General features: G+C 59.2%; 2 protein-coding genes across 3 annotated transcripts in view; one reads left to right on the top strand and one right to left on the bottom strand.

The window, feature by feature from the left end:
* Positions 1-20,315, top strand: part of FCHSD2 (FCH and double SH3 domains 2) — a 365,756-nt gene that overhangs the window by 242,451 nt on the left and 102,990 nt on the right. The window lies entirely within an intron of this gene.
* ATG16L2 (autophagy related 16 like 2) lies at positions 6,432-19,516 on the bottom strand. Of its 2 annotated transcripts, XM_056116012.1 has the most exons (18): positions 19,373-19,516; positions 17,839-17,932; positions 16,882-16,984; positions 12,040-12,113; positions 11,684-11,935; positions 11,530-11,595; positions 11,120-11,242; positions 10,508-10,570; positions 9,851-9,959; positions 9,493-9,598; positions 8,855-8,925; positions 8,631-8,702; positions 8,423-8,543; positions 8,145-8,250; positions 6,951-7,100; positions 6,833-6,880; positions 6,641-6,742; positions 6,432-6,529 (listed from the first exon to the last, which is right to left on the bottom strand). In XM_056116012.1, the coding sequence occupies exons 1-18, from the start codon at positions 19,488-19,490 to the stop codon at positions 6,442-6,444; spliced, it is 1,866 nt and encodes a 621-aa protein (XP_055971987.1). In that variant the 5' UTR covers positions 19,491-19,516; the 3' UTR covers positions 6,432-6,441. The 2 variants fall into 2 exon arrangements, with proteins under 2 accessions (XP_055971987.1, XP_055971988.1); XM_056116013.1 differs by lacking the exon at positions 10,508-10,570.

Raw genomic sequence — 20,315 nt, 5'->3', positions numbered from 1 at the left:
CGTTTGCCTTGCACGTGGCTGACCCGGGTTCGATTCCCAGCATCCCATATGGTCCCCCCAGCACCACCAGGAGTAATTCCTGAGTGCAGAGCCAGGAGTAATCAACCCCTAAGCATCGCCAGGTGTGGCCCAACAGGGGAAAAAAAAAACACAAAGAATGGGGACACACCTTGCCTGCAGGCGGCCCACGTTCACCTCTGGCAGTGCATGGTCCCGAGTGTACTCCTAGAAATGACCAGAATACTAGCCAGATTTGGCCCAAAATAAAGAAAAATAATACAAGGACTAGAATAAGATGGCTCCCAAGACCTTTTCCATCTCTTACAATTCTAGATATATTATTGGTAGATGCAGAATAAGAACCTCCTAAATGAAGGTCTGTTTGAGAATACTAACACAGATACTCCAAGACTCTTTACCAGAAGTTGTTTAAAAAAAAAAAAATTAAGGGACCAGAGAGATAGTACAGGAGATAAAGGATAAGATCTTTCTTGCCTTGTACTGCTGACCTTAGACCATATGTGGTCCCCTAAGCCCTGCCAGGAATAATCCCTGAGCACAATCCAGTGTAACCCAAAAGCATATATATATACATATTTATAATCTAAAGACCACACAGGGACAGCACGACCTTGCCTGTACCACTGTGTGTTCACTGACTGCCCCAGAAGCTGCAGTTTCAGCTGCCTGGCAAGTCTCTCTACGCAGGGGCTCCAGGGAGTCAGGCTGCTCTAAACCTTTGCTTTTTTTTTTTTCTCATGAAGTTGTTTTTGTAACAAAAAAAGTACTAAAGTTGCCTTTTCCTTTAGCAGAGGGAGGATTGCCAAAGCAAGAGTTGGGGCAGGGGGAGAGCGCTGCTGGACCCCCACAGTGCTGGTGGCTGTGGCTCTGGTGCCCCCCACAGCAGAAGCTACAAAATGGGGGTTCTCATTTATCCCCAACCCCTAACACTTGATACGCCCGATGTCTGGTTCTTCTCGGTTTCCCCATGTTTGCTCTGTGACGTGGGTCTGCCCATTCCGGCATTGCCAGAGAGCGTCTTGTTCCTTACCCTGGTCCCGCTGGCCAAAAACAACCCGAGTCAGCCCTGCTGCCATGTCTGGGCGCTGGGGCCTGGGAATATTCCCCTGGAATGTTACCCTGAAACAACAGAGGCGAACCACACACAGGGTTCCCAGCCCTCCACTCTATAGTAAACACCTCGGCTTCCTGCCCGTCTCCTCACAGAGTCCCTCTGGGCTCCCACATCTGAGCCCACATACCTGGCCGCATCGGGGTGTGTCTGAGGCTTGTCCCTTACCGACCTGGGCCAGGCTTCTCTGCTCCCTGCCAACTTCAGGAGGCCCGATTCAGGCCATGTGCAGAGAAACCAGACACATTTGTGATGAGCTGCTGTTTGTTGAGGCAGGTTGGGGGGGGGTTGGAGGGGAACTCAAGCATTTGGTGGCTGAGAGCCGCCTCCCCTGGCTGACCCCACAGCAGCAGACAGAAGAGGAACTGGGAGAACGGACAAACTGGGCCTGGGTCCCATGCTGGTCAGTAGACAGTTTATTTCTTTCTCCTCCCCTGCGTAGTCCAATCTCCCCTTACGGCGGTCGTAGCCCCTGTAATCATAGTTCCATCATCCCTAGTCTTCTGGTAGACCTCAAAATCCTCTCCTTCATTATCTCCTTCCTTGTTTTCTCATTGTAGTCTCATAGTCTCTACTTCCAGTCATCATCGTCATCTAGTCCTCCTTCTAGTACTCGAGCGGGCCCAGTAACATCTCCATCATGAGACTTGTTACTGTGTTTGGCATATCGAATACATCACGGGTGGCTTGCCAGGCTCTGCCGTGCGGGCGAGATACTCTCGGTAACTTGCCAGGCTCTCCGAGAGGGGCGGAGGAATCGAACTCGGGTCGGCCATGTTGGCTGCGTGCAAGGCAAACGCCCTACTGCTGTGCTATCACTCCAGCCCTTCTAGTACTCAAAGTTCTAAAATCTCCAAAGTCTCAGTTGTCATCCTCTAATCCCCTCTTACCCATTACAGCGTAGTTATATAGAAATTGTGAAGGGTGGGGATACACAAAGGTGGGTTTGAACATTGTTGTAACAACAAACAGAGGTAAAGCCACTCCTTCTGGGGAAGTTCCAGGAGATTAACTCAAGGTCAAAATCTCATCTAAAGGATCAGCACTCCAGATTACTAGGAGATCCGCTCAGGGGCGGGATTCTATGCGGGCTGAGTTGCTTTCTCCTTTCCTCAGCTAGTAATTCATTTAAATAATCATAGCAAATTTACTTCTCATAATATTTCTAGCAATGTCATTTTGTATGAACACAGTAAGAGATATTTTAAGCTTAAAGACTGGCTCTTCCTGGGGACATCTTGCTGTATATTCAGACCACAGTCTTCAGGCCAGGTTAGTCTTTCCTAACCCCAGCAGGATTCTTATTCAATTACTTTTTTTCAGATCATGACAGAGTTTGTCCATGACCGTGCTCTTTTTTTTTCTAATTTAATTTTTTTTATTAGTGAAACACCATGAGGTACAGTTGTAGACTTAAAAATTTTTGTGCTTGGGTTTTAGTTATACAATGATCAAGTACCCATCCCTCCACCAGTGCCCATCCTCCACCACCACGGGTCCCAGCATCCCTCCCACCCCCCATCCTCCCGTCCCACCCTGCCTCTGTGGCAGGGCATTCCCCCATGTTCTCTCTCTCTTCTTTTGGGTCCTGTGTTTTGCCAGAGAGGCATTGAGTGGCGATCATGTTTGGTCTATAGACTACTTTCAGCATGATTCTCCCACCCTGGGAGGATCCTCACAACACTCTGTATCTGGTGCTCTCTTCTCTGAGCTTCCTTTTCACCTAGCACGTGTGGCTGGCCTTCAAGTCATGGAGCAAAATTCCTGGTACTAATCTCAGCCATTCGTTAGTCTCTCGTTTTGTTGCTTTATGTTCCCCAGATGAATGCAATCTTTCTGTGGATGACCGTGCTCTTAACTTATTATACTTATGGCGCTTAGTTTGTCCCCTTTCAATGCCAGGGTAGCTTACAGCTTGCCCCGTGTCCATCCAGCCCCTTCGTTGGGCCCCTGCTTTTGGAATGCTAGGAACTAAGGGCAACTGAAGCTTAAAGTCAAGTAAATATGGATGCCCAGGAATTAATATTATTTTGGAGTCAGTTAACTCCCATGTTACAAAGCGTAGCATGAACTGCCTTCCTGTGTCTATACAAAAAGGACATTGCTAAAGAAACCATGAAATGACATAAAGGAAAGAGAAAAGCAATAGAAGATTATTAGTGACTGATGGAATTGGATGTGCCTCAGGGACACGGTTGTGGGAGTGGCTCAATAAACGTTAGGCTCCCTGGAGTTGGAGGGAGCAAGGACAAGCCAATGTTATCCAACAGGGGTGGAGGGGGGTCACCTGGTGCCCCCAGAGATCCTCCAGAGGTCCTGACAAGGGGCAAGAAACCCTGATCACTCAGCAGCTCTCAGGCACACTTGTGTCCCTGGGGCACAGGCCACAGACTGGGTGACTGAGACCTCACCCCCGGGAACCCAAGCATATCTCCAAGAATGGGGGTAGTGACCCAGGACAGTGGGGGTTCCTGGGTCACACTCTGTCGACCCAGGTTCAATCTCCAGTGTCCCCCGTGGACCCCCAAGCACTGCCAGGAGTAATTTCTAAGTGCAGAGCCAGGAGTAAGCTCTGGGCACTGCCAGATGTGCACCACACACACACACACACACACACACACACACACACATACACCACCAAAAAAAAAAAAAAAAGGGGGGGCTGGAGTGATAGCACAGCGAGTAGGGCATCTGCCTTGCAAGTGGTTGACCCAGGTTCAGTTCCCAGCATCCCATATGGTCCCCCAGCACCGCCAGGAGTAATTCCTGAGTGCAGAGCCGGGAGTATCCCCTGTGCATCACTGGGTGTGACCCAAAAAGCAAAAAAAAAAAAAAGTTCATGGGGGAAGGGGTCACTTTCCAGGGATCCAGCTGGCCCCTTCCTGAGCACCTTCTCTGGGCTAGATGATTCCTTCCCAGTGGTATTGCTGGACTCTGGTCACTCGCTCCTGTGGCCCCAAGCACCTAATGCCCCTGCAGAGGCTTCTGCCCTCCCAGGCCAGGGGTGGGTCGGGTCCAGATGGAGCAGGAAGCTGCTAGGGGGGATGTGGGTTAGACACCAAACTAGACCTGTCACGTCACCTGGGAGCTGGTGGGAGCCCACGCGCCCTGCAGCCCTAGTCGGGAGTAGATGTGTTTGTTCCAGACGTTTTCAGTGGGGTGGAGAGTACAGTGGGGAAGGCGCTTGCCTGGCACAGCTTCCCTGGAACCAGGGTTCCCAGTTTCGAGCTTTGGTGCTGCATATATGGTCAGGGTTGCCAGGACTAAGCCCTGAGCACCACTGGGTGTGGCCCGGAAACGGAAGTGTAGGTGATGGTGAAGCTGTGTGGTTGAACATCACTGACCTTTATGAGAGGCTGGGGGAGGGGAGAAGCAGTCATACAGCACCCTGCCCCGCTCTGGGGACACGTGACCCCAGCACATGCCACTCCTCTAAGCCCGAGGGATCAGGCAGCTCCTTCTGGCCAGCAGGTACCAGGGCAGGGACTGGTCAGGGGCACCAGGGCCCGTCTCCTGTTAGACCTACTAGGTCCTTGAAGAGAACTGAGCCATTGTGATGAGCATTTTCTGGGGCTTTCTCGGTGCCATTCCCTGGCAGGGGGATACTTCACTCCCACCTGTGCCTCTCCCAAGAGCTCCCTGGTGCCAGCAGAGGGCAGTGGACACCCCGAAGGGCACACAGGGCCAAGAAGGGCCCTTACACACAGCCTGCCTGCGAATCCGGAAGGTGAGTTGGGAGCTGAGGGGCAAGAAGGTTCCAGGTGGAGGGAACATGCCTCATGGGATGTGTTCAGAAAGCAGGAAGAGGCAGAAGCAACCGAGGCAGCAGGGGCTGCGGGCGTGTGAACGGGCCCATCTGAAAGTCACACTGGCCGCATTAAAGAGCAGCTGGGACCGTAGCAAGGCGAGGAGGCGGCAGCCTGTGTGGGGTGGGGCAGGGATGGAGAGATCACCCCAGGCTTGGTGCTGGAGAATGCGGCATGGAAGGAGAGGGCAGCGTGTCACACATGGGGGTTGGCAGGGCATGGATCCGGGTCTTTTCACCAACACTTTGTGAGGCCTCTGGCCAGCTCTAGAAATGTGAATGCACCGGGCCTTTGCCGCCACCTTTAAGGGGGATACTGACGTTATCCTGTTTACAAAGGCTGGAAGGGAAGCAGAGACATCCACTCTTGGCGAGGAAGAGGGTACAGCGGGTAAGGAATTTGCTTTGCTCGTGGCTGACCTGGGTCCTATCCCCAGCGTCCCATACGGCCCCCGAGCCTGCCAGGAGTGATCCCTGAGTGCAGAGCCAGGAGTAAGCCCTGAGCATTGCTGGGTGTGACCCAAAATGCCCCCACCCCACCCCCCAAAAAAAATCAACTCAGGGCCAGGGGAAGAGTTCAACACGTGAGATCACACAGGTTTTGCATGTAGGAGTTTGATCCCCAGTAACACCTGGTTCTCTAAGCAACATGGGGAACGACTTGGGAGCACCAAGCCAGGAGCAACCCCTTAGCACCAAGGAGGGGAGGGGTTCCTAAAACTCTACTACCAAAGGGTGCGGCTCAATTCCCCACCACACACTTCCTGCAGCCCATCCTGGAACTGAACTGCAAACCCCAGACAGGAAAGGCCCCCAAAGGAGATGGGAGTTCTAGAGTGAGGCCCTGGGGTCTCACCCAGAAGAACCCACGCTCCTCTGCGGCCCTCCGGGGCTGAGGGGCTACCCAATACCCGATACTCTGAAGTGGACTCCAGGAAACCCCCTCCCACCCTAACAGCCACCCAGAGGCCACGCCACCCTCTCTAGGTCTATAAGAAAGCTGCCAGTGGACATTGCAGTGGAGTCCCCTGCACTGGACAGCCCACCTGGCTGGCCAGGACCCTCCCAGGCTTCTCCCCAGGCCCTTCTCAGCCCCACAGCCCTGCCTCCACCTCAGTCTAGCCAGGGAGCCTGACGCTGAGGACCGGCATGTGTGGTGGCCGGGGACACCCTCGGCCATCAGGAGGGGCTTCCCAGGACCCCACCAGCTGCATGCTGCCTGCATAGCCCGGCTTCTGGTGGAGGAGGGTCCCAGAGCCTGTTCCCCACACTCTGCAGAGAGACAAACAGACGCCAGTTTGGATGCAATTTCTTTTTCACTTCTAAGGGAGAGATTTTGAGGAGGTATTTAAAAAAAAAAAAAACTGTCGCCCCCCCCAACCCACACTGAGTCTTTGAACAAACGGGCCAGGTCCTGCCAGGCCTTCGAGTGCCCCAAGGGGGCCCCCCCTAGAGCAGGGGCCACTCCCCGGGGCCTGGGCATCAAGCGAGGCGGCTCGCGGTCCTAGCTCCAGAGCACCACCTTCCTGGCCTGGTCCACGCTCACCACGTAGCCCCCGGAGCAGCACCAGGCCACAGCGTTGATGGCAGAGCTGAGGAGCAGCGGGTCGAGGGCATCAGGAGTCAGCTTGCCTCCTGCCCTCCCTCCTGGCTCCCGGGTCGGGGGGGGGTGGTGTGGGGAAGGGTGGGCTGATCGTGCTCACCAGTGGGGTCCCCGCAAGCTGCTCTGTAGCTTGCCCGTGTCAACATCCCAGATGTAGAGGGCTCCGTCCCCAGAGCCGGCCACAGCATAGTGTCTGTCAGGGCTGCCGGGGTCAGCGCAGAGCAAGCAGGGTAAGGACAGGGACCTGGCACAGGGGGTGCCCAGGCCAAGGTGCCACCCCCCAGAGACACACCTGAACACAGCTTTGGTCCAGTCAGATGCACACCTGAAGCCGTCGGCCCTGGAGACAGACAGGACGGGGGTCAGGCCTGGCCCTCGGCCCCGGGCAGGCCCAGCTGCTGGGGAGGTACCTGAACACCTGGCGGATGTTGCTGGCGCGCAGGTCGATGACCTTGAGCGTGTCGTCGCGGGAACAGCTGAGCAGATGCAGCTGGTCCTGGCTGAGACTCAGGGAGGTGACCCGGCCCTGCATGGGGATGACCTGGGTGCAGCGCGGCCCCCTGAGGGTGGAGACACAGAGGCGGTGAGGAGGGCCCAGTGGGGGGAACAGGAACCTCTGGCTGCCAGGACTCGAGGCCAGAGCAGCCTGCGGGTCACAGAAGTGCGGGTAGGGGGAGCTGCGGATGAGTAGAACTGGAGAAGAGAAAGCAAAGGGGTCCCGGGGGCCAGGGTGACGACCGAGAAGGCCAGAGAGCACGGACCCAGGTCCAGCGCCCCATGGTCCCAAACACTGCCAGTGTGGGTTCCCTCCAAACAGACGAGCTAAGCCCAGTGCGGCCGGTGGTCACTGCAGGGCAGTGAGGAGAGCCAGCGGGCAACGCGGAATGGGCTGCTTCAGTCCTCAGGCTCCACAGCCTCATGGAGAGGCAGGGCCGGGGCCCCCGGGGCAGGGGGCAGGGCCAGGGGTACAGGCAGCACTCGCCTTGCATGGAGGAGGCCCAGGGCTCCATCCAGACAACAAAATTTAAAAAATTTGAAAAAGGAAGAGCTGGGCTGGAGTGATAGTAGAGCAGCAGGGCACTTGTCTTGCATGTGGCAGACCCGGGTTCGTTCCCCAGCACCCCTTAGGGTCCCCTGAGCTCTGCCAGGAGTGATCCCTGAGCACAAAGCCAGGAGTCAGCCCTGTGTACTGCCCTGTGTACTGCGGCCCCAAAATAACTTTTTGGGGGAGCGTCACACCCGGCGAGGCACAGGGTTTACTCCTGGCTCATGCACTCAGGAATTACTCCTGGCGGTGCTCAGGGCACCGTGTGGGATGCTGGGAATCAAACCCGGGTCAGCCACATGCAAGGCAAACACCCTCCCCGTTGTGCTATCGCTCCAGCCCCCAAAATAATTAAAAAAAAAAAAAGAAAAGCAAGAACTAATAATGAACTAACACTTTTGATTCTGGCAGTTGAAAAGTACTGACGGAGTAGGCAAAGGGGCTCCTCCCAGGAGGCGTGGGCTAGGCATCCAGCAGCGACCCAGAGTCACTCCCAGGACTGCTTCCTCAAGGGGAGCCCGTCCAGCTTCCCCGCGCACCCCCAGGCCCAGGCCCTCACCTGCTGTCCCAGAAGCGGATCTTCTGGTCATTGTGGCCGCTGATGATGACGTGCTCCCCGCACACCACGTCGTTGCAGTAGGAAAGGACCTGGATGGTCCTGGAGCCTGGGGACAAGGACAGGTTCAGAGCAGGGCTGAGACTCACCCACGGGGCACCCGCCACCCCCAAACTAGCAGCACCCTGCCCACAGCTTGAGGCCACACAGAGGGCCCCAAGGTGGGGCAGACCCCCGGGAGGTGTCACCCCACACGCCCTGTGGTACAGCCTGGGGCTCACAGCAGGCACGGTGCAGGTCCCACTCCTTCACAGTCCGGTCGCGGCTGCCCGTCACCGCCTGGTGCCTCGTGAGCTTGAATCTGGCGGCTGTCACCTTGTCTGTGTGTCCGGACAGTGTCTCCTGTCCCCACCCAGGGATGGGTCAAGGGCATGGCCCAGAGCCCTGAAAGCCTATCCAGCCCCCCCACCCTCGTCAGCGAGGGCTCACCTTGGACTGTGACTCCCCGACCATCCAGAGCTGGGCGGCCTGATTGTAAGTGGCTGCTAGGACCTGGGCGCCCTGGGGAGGGGAGCAGAAAGGGGGTGGTCCCAGGCCTGGCCTGACCAGAGCCCTGGGGAAGGGTCACCCCCCGGAGGCCCATTACGAACCCAGAGGACTTACGAACCCCACACCCACCCAGCTGGGACTGGGCAGGGCCGGGCGCCCCTCACCGAGGGATCGAAGTCCACACTGGTGATGCTGCCGCCAGCCCCCTCCAGAGTCTGGTTGGCCTCCAGGCGACCTAGGGGCAGGGGATGGCCCAGTGGAAGGTCACCAACCCCCTGAAAGGAGAAGCTAGAACTGGGGCACCCCCTGACACTACAGGCAGGAAGTGAGTCTGGGTGGGAGGTCGCACCTTCCTAAAATGCCAGCAGGGGGCACCAGGACAGACGGGCTGCAGCGGGAGCTGGGCCAGCAGGACACTCTCCTCCTCCAGGAAGCCTCCAGGAAGCCTCCAGGAGCCAACTAGACTCCCCACCACCCACCCTCCTCCCGAGCACAGGGCAGTTAATCTGGATGAGATTAACTCAATCTGAAGGTTCCAGGGATGCGGGCTGAGGAGGTGGCCCGGCAGATCTCAGGGACCTGCTTCTCCAGAACCTGTACAACCTCGTGCTATGGCCCCCTGCCTTCCCTCCAACAGGAGCCATCTGAGCTCAGCGCTCCACACCCTGCGGGTCGGGACCCCTGGGGCTGGTGGCCAGCCACCATCAGAGCAGTGACAGAGCAGCCCCAAGATGTTCTGGGAGGAATGGAAGTGGGGGAGGGGAGGTTGGGGGGGGGCCCTGGCTGTGGGGCTGATCCTTACCGCCAACCACGTTCCAGAGGTGGATGAGGCAGTCGGCCCCGCCGGTGGCCAGGAGGCTGCTGTGGGGACCGAAGCGGACGGCATTCACTTCCGACAGGTGGGCATCCTGCGGGGACGGGGTGCTATGGCCGGTGTCTGTGCAAACTCGGGGTCCACTGAGCACCGTGCCTCTGCTGTCCCCTCACACCCACCCATGCTGCCCCCCTCTCACCCTCTCCAGGCCATCCCGCTAGACCATGCCACGTGGCTCCCACACGTGTGGAAGGAACCGCACTAAGGGCTGCCGCCTCGATCCCTCCCCTTCCACGGGGCGTGAGCTCCCCCTCACAGCCCAGGGCTGTGGCCGGGACACCCTTACCCTCACATCCTGGGCCCAGGTAGGGAGCTGGGCGACCACGCACACGGGGAGGCTCTGGTAGCACTGCTCGGGTGCGCCCCCAATGGAGTGGCCTCTCCTTTTCTTGAAGCTGAGGGCAAAGGGGGACGCAGGAGAGCATTCAGCTCCCACCTCTGACAGGAAGCCCCAAGGGCAGACACAGGAACAGAACGTGGCCTGGAAGTGCAGCGAGCACCCCCCGCCCCCCCAAGGAGGAGGTCTCAGAGACAGGGACTAAGGCAGGACAAGGACAGACAGACACAGAAGGGGGCATCACTCCTGGCCCTGCGACTATGAAGTCTGATCCCCGATGTCCCAGAGCGGGCAGGCAGGTCCTAGGAGGTCTCAGGCAGCGCTCGGGGGTGAGCCTGGAGGGGTGCCAGGCCTACCCCCTGCAGCCCCAGCCTCCAGCTCAGCACCAGCCCACACACACAACCGGGAGACTCCGGAGCTTTGCTTTCTCGCTGGGTCTTGTTCCTTCTTCGGGATGCCCGGGAAGGCACCCAGGGCCTCACCGGTGCCGTGCGGGGGCAAGTGCCCTACTTCTCAGCCCCACCCAGGCCCAGCAGCCAGGCAGCACGTGGACAGAGGCGCACACAGACCAAGCCCGGCCCAGGGGCTGCCACAGGCCGCACTTACTCCACAAGGCCCTTCACCACACCTACACAGCGGGACAGCATCAGGGACGTGGCGGAGGCTGACCTGAGCGGAATCAAACAGAGCTGCAGGCGGGACCCTCCACCAGGGACCCCTGAGGCTCACGGCCTCTTGACAGGAACTTGACTCCCAGATCAGGACAGCGCGGTGGCCCAGAGCACGCCAGAAAGGTGGAGTCCAGAAGTGTCCACCGCGATGGCTGGATCTGCCTCATCCCCCAAGCGCTCCCCCAAAGAAAGTCCCAGGAGGATAAAATGTGTGGGGACCAGAGGGATACGGGTGGCCCCTGGCTGGGATAGGGAGAGCGGCCGGTGGGAAATCTCAAACTCCAGATGCCCAGCAGAGGGCGCCTCAACTCCTCCGGCGACGCTTTCCAACCCCCTTAACGGGCACCTCGCAGCTCCGCTAGTCTCGGGAAGGAAAGGGGTGGGTTTGCCATCTGGGGTCCCTGGCAGGCACTGATCCTCCGCAACGCTAGGGACTACAAAGCAGACGACCTGGGCTTGGGGGAGGGGGTCTGATGCGGACCCCAACTCATTAGCTGTCCTGGGTCCTACAGGCAGCCTCGGATGGGGCGCGCAGGCCAGCGCTCACCTAAAGGGTCTCCTCCGCGTCTCCCCAGCCTCTCTTTCCCGGGGTTGGGGCTGCACGGCCGGGGCCACACTCCTGGCTGCCTCCCTGACCCCATCGCCTGGGGAGTCGGGGGGTTCGGGGTTCCTAGGAGAGGAAAAGGTGCTCAGGAAGGCACAAAAGTCAGACCGCCTCCTCCCTGCGCCGCGCTCCGCGTGGCAAAGGTGTCCTGTGGGCTGGGACTACGCGGGGCTCCGGGGTCCGCGCGGCCAGGTGCAGGGGGCGGGGGGAGGGGGGCGTCACTCCTGGCCCTGCAACTATGAAGTCTGATCCCCGATGTCCCGGAGTGGGCAGGGGAGATGAAAACGGAGGCCTGAAAGCACGAGGCGGAGAAGACTCCGGCAGGGAGGTGGCAGCGCGCGGCCCGTGCTTACTCGCTGATGCTCACGGTCCGCTTGGCGGCCTTTCTCAGCTCCTGGGACACGCGCGTCTGCTTGGCCCTGCGGGGAGAAAGGCGTCGGGGCCGGCCCTCGTCGGGGCCCAGGCGAGGGCCGGCCTCCCTCCTCCCGCCGCCGGCCGCGCCCGCACCTCTCGCGGCGCTCGTTGCGCAGGTTGCGCTCGGCCGCGGCGCGCGCCTTGCGCTGCACCAGGCGCTCCAGCAGCTCGCGCGCCTCCTCCTCGAGCCCGCGCAGCGCGGCCTCCTGCAGCCCGGCGCGCGCGCGCAGCTCCTCGTAGGCCGCGCGCTGCTCCTCGTTGCGCGCCCGGCGCGCCGCCACCTGCCCGCGGTGCTGAGCGCGCGCCTCCCGCAGCTGCGCCGCGCGCGCCTCCAGGGCCGCCAGCCTGGGGGAGCCGAGGGCGCGGCGGTCACCGTCCGCCGGCGTCCGTCTCCCCGGACCCCGCCCCAGCCCCAGCCCCGCGTGGGAGCCCGGCCCGCCCCGCCTCACGTGTCCCGCCGCTCCTGCAGCTCCGACTCCAGGGCGCCCAGCGCCGCGCGCTTCTCCACCACCTGGTAGGCCATCTGGGGAGGGGCCACCCCGGGGCGCGAGGTCACACCGCGCCCGGCCCGCCACGCACCGTCGCCTCCCCTCCCGAACGAGCCGAGGACCCTCTGCGGGTTCCTGCAGCCCCGCCAGCCTGACTCGCCACTTAACTTCCTCCGCAACCTCCCGCGCTGCCGTTTTCCCGCCTGTCAATTGGGAGTGACAGTGCTAACCTCGCAGGGGAACAAGAAAGGATGATAAGGATTTTGAATAATGGCAAAAACACTGAGGGCTGGCGCGCCCAGGTAAAACAGCCCTTGAGTACTGCAAGATGTAACGTCCCCCTTAAAAAATAAAATATTAAAAATACACACACACATTTATACAGCATTTATGCATGCCCTGTCCTTATGGGGGCTCTTGGCACATGAAACTTTGTCTGTTTGGGGACCACTCAGGGCTTACTGAGCTCAGTGCTCACTGCTCACTCACTGCTCGGTGAGCTCAGTGCTCAGTGAGCTCAGTGGTCACTCGAGGTGCCCAGGTAATCATATGCGGTGCCAGGCAGGGAAAGGAACCAGAGTCTGCTGCTTAAAAGGCAAGTGCCTTAACCCTTAACCCCGGCACTATATCACTGCAGCCTGATCTTCTTGGGGCACTGGGGGGGGGGCGGGGGGGGCCGGCCGGACAATCTGCAGCACTCAGGGTCTTCTCCCAGCAGGACTCTCGGGCTCTTGTTTGCAAAACAGTGCTCCAGAGATGCTCAGGGCTTACTCCTGGCTCTGCACTCAGGAGTTACTACCGGCAGTGATCGGGAGACCAAGCACAGAGGATCGAACCTGAGTCACCATGCACCAGGCAAATGCCCTACCCAGTGTTCTGTCTGTCCAGTACCATAAGGTATTTTTTTAAAAAAAAAAAAAAAACCTACCACCGGTGCTGGAGTGATAGCACAGTGGGCAGGGCATTTGCCTTGCACGCAGCTGACCCAGGTTCAATTCCCAGCATCCCATATGGTCCCCTGAGCACCGCCAGGAGTAATTCCTAAGTGCAGAGCCAGGAGTAACCCCTGTGCATCGCCAGGTGTGACCCAAAAAGAAAAAAAAAACTACCACCATCATGAGGCAGGTGTTGCTGTTCACCCCATTTTATAGACAAGAACAAGGATGTAAAAAGGTTAAGAGGCTTAGGGGCTGGAGCGATAGCACAGAGGGTATGGCGTTTGCCTTGCACGTGGCTGACATGGGTTTGATTCCCAGCATCCCATATGGTTCCCTGTGCAATGCCGGGTATGACCCAAAAAGCGAAAAAAAAAAAAAGTTAGGAGGCTCTCCCAAAATTACTGGGACAGGAAAGTGGCAGTGCTGACTGAAGCCAGGACACTGAACAGAAAGTGGGGGGCACTATGTCCCCCACCTCTTCGGTCCCTGGCCCACCCAAACTTAGACCCCCCAAGAGCAACAAGGAGCCCAACCTCCTTGTGTCCAGAGACATACAGGCTTACAGCAGAATGGAATGGATGTGGAAGCAAAGGGTCCAGATGCATTCTGGAGTCGCCTCTGCCCAAGAAAGGGGCTGAGGGTCACTTCATCTGTCCCCTATGTCACTCAATAGTCCTTCAGCCAAAAGCTGGGACCTGAGAGACAGAACAGCACAAGGTTAAAAGTACTACCTTGTACGCAGCTGACCCGGGTTCAATCCCCAGCACCACTTATGGTCCACCAGTAATGCACCCTGAGCATAGAGCCAGAAATAAGCTCTGAGCTCTGCTGGGATGGCCCCCAAACAACACAAAAACAACAACAAAAATGGCCAGTGCCAGGAGACCTCCAAGATAAGCTTAACTAACTTAGGGATCTGAAGGAGAGGGCCCCCAGGGAGCTCCCGCAGGTCTGTGTGCATTTTCACCTGGATGCTTCGAGAACCACACCCAGATGGTGTTCAGGGCTTAGTCCTGACTCCAGGCTCAGGGATCACTCCTGATGAGGCTTGGGGGACCTTATGCAGTGTTGGGAATCAAACCCAGGTCGACCCCAGGTCGACCACGTGCAAGGCTTAAGTGCCTTAAGCCCTGTGCCCTGCTCTCTCTCTCTCTCTCTCTCTCTCTCTCTCTCTCTCTCTCTCTCTCTCTCTCTCTCTCTCTCCCCTTCTCTCTCTCTGACCCTCTTTATTTTTTTGATTCATGGTAGGTTTCGGCAGGGAGAGGAATGCTCTGTGACCAAAAGGGGCAGCAAGAGGGTGACGTGCGTGATAGTGACGCATGCTGCATCTTGCTGGGGGTGGGGGGGCAAGACTGCCCTCGGGCCTTACGCCTCCCCAGTTGTGCGGCTGTGCCTATGAAGACACTGCAATGGAGGGTTAGGTATAGGGAACTGCAGTTCTCTGCACTGCGCTTGCAACTTCCTGTGGCTCTGCAACTACTTCCAGATAAAAGGGCACTGTAAGGACCCAGGCTTACTGCCAGAGCGAAACAGTTCCAAGACTGGAGGCAAAACTGCTCCTCATATTGCCTTGCATACCCAATGGGAATGAACTGGTGTATCCGAGGAAGCAAGGGATGCATGAAGTACCCCACGAAGGGAACTGTGAACCCAGAGGCAAGGGTGTGGCAGGAAAACCCCCAGAAGCTGGAGAAGCGGGAGACTCGGGAACTTGGGAACAGCTATCCCAGATGGACGGGGAGAGCTAGCGGAGGGACTTTCCTGCCGGCTTCTGTTCTCTTGACATGCCCACAGCAAGCACATACTTGGCTACTTCTTTTTTTTCTTTTTTTTTTCTTTTTTGGGTCACACCCGGTGATGCACAGGGGTTACTCCTGGCTCTGCACTCAGGAGTTGCTCCTGGCGGTGCTCAGGGGGCCATATGGGATGCTGGGAATCCTGGGTTATCCGCGTGCAAGGCAAACACCCTACCCGCTGTGCTATCTCTCCAGCCCCTTGGCTACTTCTTTTTAATGGAGATCATTTTCATTATCAAAACCACCTTCACGGGGCTGGAGCGATAGTACAGTGGGTAGGGCATTTTCCTTGCACACGGCCAACCCAGGTTCGATTCCCAGCATCCCGTATGGTCCCCTGAGCACCGCCAGGAGTAACTCCTGAGTGCAGAGCCAGGAGTAACCCCTGTGCATCACCGGGTGTGATTCAAAAAGAAAAAAAAAACAAACACCTTTAGGGCTAGCAAGATGCTATCGGGGTTAAGGCCACCTTGTATGTGGCCCATCCCAGTTTGATCCCCTGAACATCACTAGGTGTAACCCGCGAGCACAGGGACAGGAGTAGCCCCAGAGCCAAAGAGACAAAATAAAAGCAAACTCAGTGTGGTATGGAGAGTGGACTGGGGCCCCAAGAGAGCAGTCATCCATGAAAGGAATGAGTGTAACCAGGATTAGGCCAAATATGGCCCAGGAAAGAGAAGCTGGAGGATTCTGAGGCAGGAGCCACATAAGTAGACTAGCTCAGGATGGAGGGATAGGAGGGGTCAGAGGTGCCCCTGGTTTCTAGTTCCGTGACTACTAGAGGCGCCAACCGCACTAAACACCATCGAGATATTTGTTAGCATGAACTGTGGAGACAGTCCCCCCCCACACCCCAAGTTACCATGGCAGCTAAGCCAAAGGCACCCCAGGCCTTGGGGCACCCAAGCCCTGAGTGAGCTGGGATGTTGGAATTCCCTCACAGAAGTCGGATCTCCACTACGGCAGGGCTGGGGTTCTCCCTGAGATCCCCGGTCCCCACGCTAGCGGGCTGCTGACTGGGCACACTGTGACGGTCTCTGTGGGGCCTGGATGCTCCATGGAGCCAGGTCTCACTCACTGCTGCGTCCCCTGCGCCTGGGATGAGTGCCGCAAGCAGTTGTTGAACGTGAGTGGCAGTGGACCGGAGGTGGTTTTGTGTGGGAGGCATTCAAATCCTGGCTCAGCTTTCCAAGTCTTGGTTTCCTGGTTGGAAACCAGGAAGTTGTCGAGGACACGCTGAAATGAAATTCTAGGCATGGAGAGGAGAGCACGTGCTCAGCACCTGGGCCGCCCTGGCTTCCCGTCTGGCACCCAGAATGACAGTGTCTTCAGGGGTCACCTCTTAAGTGCCCAAGATGTCACCTGAAGGATGGCTCAGTGCATAAGGGTGGAGCTCAGAAAGGAAGCTGGGTTCGATGGCAGTCAGAGGGACGGCGGACCCCTCCAGGCTCCAAGGGACACACCAGTCCCCATCTAAAGGGAACAGGACTAGGGGTCGGAGTGATAGTACAGTGGGTAGGGTATTTGCCTTGCACACGGCCAACCTGGGTTCAATCCCCACATCCCATCAGGTCCCCCTAGCACCGCCTGGAGTTACCCCAAGTAATTCCTGAATGCAGAGCCAGGAGTAACCCTGAGCATCACTGAATGTGACCCAAAAAGCAAAAATAAAAATAAAGGGAAGGGAAGGGGACAAGAGCCAAAGAAGAGAATTCAGAAGCTTCATACATGAGAGAAACACCAAGAAAACGCGACAAGACCAAGCCAGGAGACACAGGTCTGGGTCCCACAGTGTGTGGGGGGGTGGGGGAAGAGGGGTAAGGTGGCACACCCCCTTGGAGGTGGGGGCGGGCAGAGGGCAAGCAGACTGACTCTCCCATGGGGGTACAGGCTTCCCCACACTCACTCCCCCCCCACCCCCGGCTCCCACGACCCCTCCTACAGCTGCTGTGAAGGTCCACTTCATCCTGGGGAGCCCAGGGGAGCGCTGAGCATCTCCCCAGGCCCCATTCAGGCTCCCTAAGACCACACTTCACACCCCACAGTCCTGGATCCTGACCCCCACCTACCTCACCACACACCAGCCGGAGCCTCTCCTCCTCCGCTTGCCACTTCTCCCTCAGGGTGGCTGGTGATAGATGCTGGTCTGAGTCAGCCCCCAGCGCCTCCTCCCTGCCAGCCAATCAGAGAGAGGCGCTCAGCATCCCTGCTCCCCAGGTACCTCTGAAACAAGAGCCAGAACTTCCAAGGAAGGCAGAAGGCCAACAGGGAAAAGAGCAAGCCTCCAGAAGCTTCCACTGGCTCCGCTTCCTCTGCACTGGGGCTCCCCCACACCCCTGGCTTCCTGGTACCAAGCAGCCCTCCCCAAGAACCAGCTCCCAGCTATAACCCACCCCATGGCTGGTCCTCACCTTCACTTCCTGTCTTGGGGAGGATAAAAGACCCCAACTGCAGGCTTCAGGAAGGAGCAGAGAGAAAAGACATGGTGTGGGTGGGGGGAGGGGGGTGCCTAGAGCCAGTTGTGAGGCTAGAGCAGCCTCCTTGCATTGTGAGGCTGTGAGTTCGATCCCTGGGGCTTCCACATATGCCAGCCACAGTCCTGGCTGCTTGGCTCTAACTGACGCAGCCCAGTGTGTGCGAGCACCACAAACCACACGGTGTGCCCCCCCACACACACCCAGAGCACCTGTGTGAGCCCCCACAACCAGGGTATGCAACAGCTGGCGGGCACTGCCACCAGACAGTGCGCCGGGGTGACGCCCTGTGGGCACATGCCAGTACCACACCTGAAGCCACAAGCCCACGTGAAAGTGCCACGCGTGAAATGGTGCAAGCCGGGTCAGGGCACCAGCAGCAAGAGAGGGAAGGGAACAGGGGAGGAGCAAAAGGGATGGGTGCGGCGAGAAAGGCTCTCCAAGTAGCCCCCTCCCGGGGCAGCAGCAAAGGCTGGAGACACCCTCGAAGAAGGCCAGCACAGGCGGTCGGCATGGGCTGCCGTGGTGCCCGCCGCTGGCATATGCACTCACCAGGGGCGCGGGGCAGAAGGGAGGCTCTCGGGCTCCGGCTGCAGCTTCTCGGAGACATGGGCCAGCAGTGCAGCCTTCTCCAGTAGACGGTTATCTGGGGGTGCGAGAGGGTGAGGCTGGGGCTCTCCAGCTGGGAGGGCTGCAGAAGGGGGCGCACCTGCCTCTCACATGAGGGGTTCTGGGGAAAGATACTGGGCACCAGCCCCAGGAGAAGGCTGCTCTCCCAGACTGGGCAGTGCAGGGGATGGTCCTGAGGGAAGGCAGGTGCCAGGACCCCTCATCCTTGCCCCAGGGGTAATCACACCCCCTCCACCGGGTCATGCCTTCAACAACTTCCTTCCCCTCTTGGGCTCTAACTTCTGGACTAAAAACCGATCCTGACTTCCCCAGCTGGGAACAAGGCGGAGGGCGGAGGAGGGGCATGGGCAATAGTCCTTAAGAAATTACCCCACGCCTGGAGTTCGGCAAGTTTCTAGAATGCAGCCCCCCCGTGGCACCCTCACCCACCTGTCACTTCCTCTTTCCCCCCAGTTCCCGGGTGGGTGAGGAACGGCCTTGCTCCCTCACCCAGTAGGGACTGGATGACCCCATACAGGACACCGCCAAGCTAAGGAAGGTGCTCTTTGTCCTGTTCTCAAGGGAGAAAGCTGAGACTTCCGGAACCTCAGAGAAGCCCACCCAGGACTGCACCCAGATCTCTGGCTCCCCACTGCTTGGGGTGAGGGGGCCGATTTCTCCCTCAAATGAGTCCCACAAGAGGATGGGCCAGAGAAGTGAGATGCCTGGAGGGGACCAGGCTGAACACTCATCCTGAAAGTCTGCAGTGAAACCTCCCAAAACCGGGGATAGGGATAGCAAATGGGGACAGGGCCTGGGGGGGGGGGGGGGGGTGGGAGTGGGGCAGCAGTTCCCAGCAGCTGAGCTTCGGCGAGTGAGTGACTAAACTGCGCTGGCGGCCTAGGGGGCACGACCCCAGCCCCACTCTGAACTCAGACATGAAGTCTCAGGGCAGCGGGAACAGATGTTCACCTGTTGAACCCAGCCCCGTGCCGGCTGCCTATGAACATACCACTCTGTGCAAATCTGGCACCCCCGCTGCAGCCTGGGGGTCACTGCTTTTCCCTGGGGGGGGGGGGGTCAGGGCTCAGAGGTGCAGGACCCTGAGCCCCGCGAGGCCTGTGGGCGCACTTCTTCCCTAGAGATTCCGAGTTTCCCCCGATGCCCGGGCGGGCCGACCAGCAGCTCTCGGGGCCGGGCTGGGGTTCCTCGCCCCTGGGGACCTCCCGGGAGGGGGTACAAAGCCAGGGAAGCGCAAACCCAGGGGCGCAGAGCCTGCGCCCAGACTCCCGGAGACTCGAGCCCGGCTTGCAAAGAGCGAGAACGCTGGCCGGCCGGCGGGGCCTCGGAAGCCGGAAGGCGTCGGGTGCACCTGGGTCCACCCGGCGGCGCCGGACCCAGCGTGTCCCCGCGCGCGCGCGCAGTTCGGACCCCGAGCCGTCCGGCGCCGCCAGGCAAGCCCCGGGCGCGCACTCACAGGCCGGCACCAGCTCCAGGAAAAGGGCCTTCTGCGTGCGGTCCCGCTGCCGCAGCTGCCGCACGATGTGGCGTTTCCATCGGGCGGCCGGGGCGCCGGGGACGTGGGGTCCCGCCATGGTCGCCGGTCGCCCGCGGGGCGCGGCTTCGCGGGGACTCCGTGACGTCGGGGGCGGGAAAGCCCCGGAGCGCACCAACGGCGCGCGGCGCGGGGGCGCAGAGTGGGGCGCACACGGGCGCAGGGACTGTCCCGAGGGGCCACGGCCCGGCCACCCCACCGGGATCCGCGTGCAAAGACGCGCGTCCGCCGCTCCCAGGGATCCTAAAGCCGGGCGGCGGCGGAGGTTGCAGCGCGGCCTCCCCCGCGCCCGTAGCGCGCCCCGCAGGCGGGGCTTCCAGAACCCAGTTCCTTAACCCCCCGCCCACCCGCGGGCGCCCCGAGCCCTGACCGACGTGGCCCACGCCCCTTCTGGATCGCCAAGGGACCGGAGGCACGCCCCCCGCGCGCGCGCACACCCTTGCTCTCCGGGCACTCAGCAGGCACATTCGGTGTGATGCAGAGAAGGAACGCACTGGGAGCGAGGGGACACCTGCGGGGCTTTTCCCTTGCACGGGGCCGACCCAGGTTCGATGCCTGGCATCCCATATGGTCCCCCCGCCCCGCGCGCAGACACCGGCCAGGAGTGATGCCCTGAGCGCAGAGCCAGCAGTTAAACCCTGAGCGCCGCCGGTGTGGCCCCAAATCAGACGACAACAGCCACCCAAAAAATGACAAAATGGGGATGGAAGGGCTGTCGGGAAGCGGCTCCGCTCTCCCCGAGGGGCCTGAATCCTTGGACGTTGTCCTGAAATGATCTGCCAGGGCCCAGATAAGGATTTGGGCTGGAAAAGAATGTGGAAGGGTTAAAAAAAAAAAAAAAAAAGAATGTGGAAGAGCAACTGCG

This window comes from Sorex fumeus, unplaced genomic scaffold (genome assembly GCF_029834395.1).
Source record: "Sorex fumeus unplaced genomic scaffold, SorFum_2.1 ptg000030l, whole genome shotgun sequence".
NCBI classification, from domain to species: Eukaryota; Metazoa; Chordata; class Mammalia; order Eulipotyphla; family Soricidae; genus Sorex; species Sorex fumeus.
This window is presented reverse-complemented; position numbering and strand designations above follow the sequence as displayed.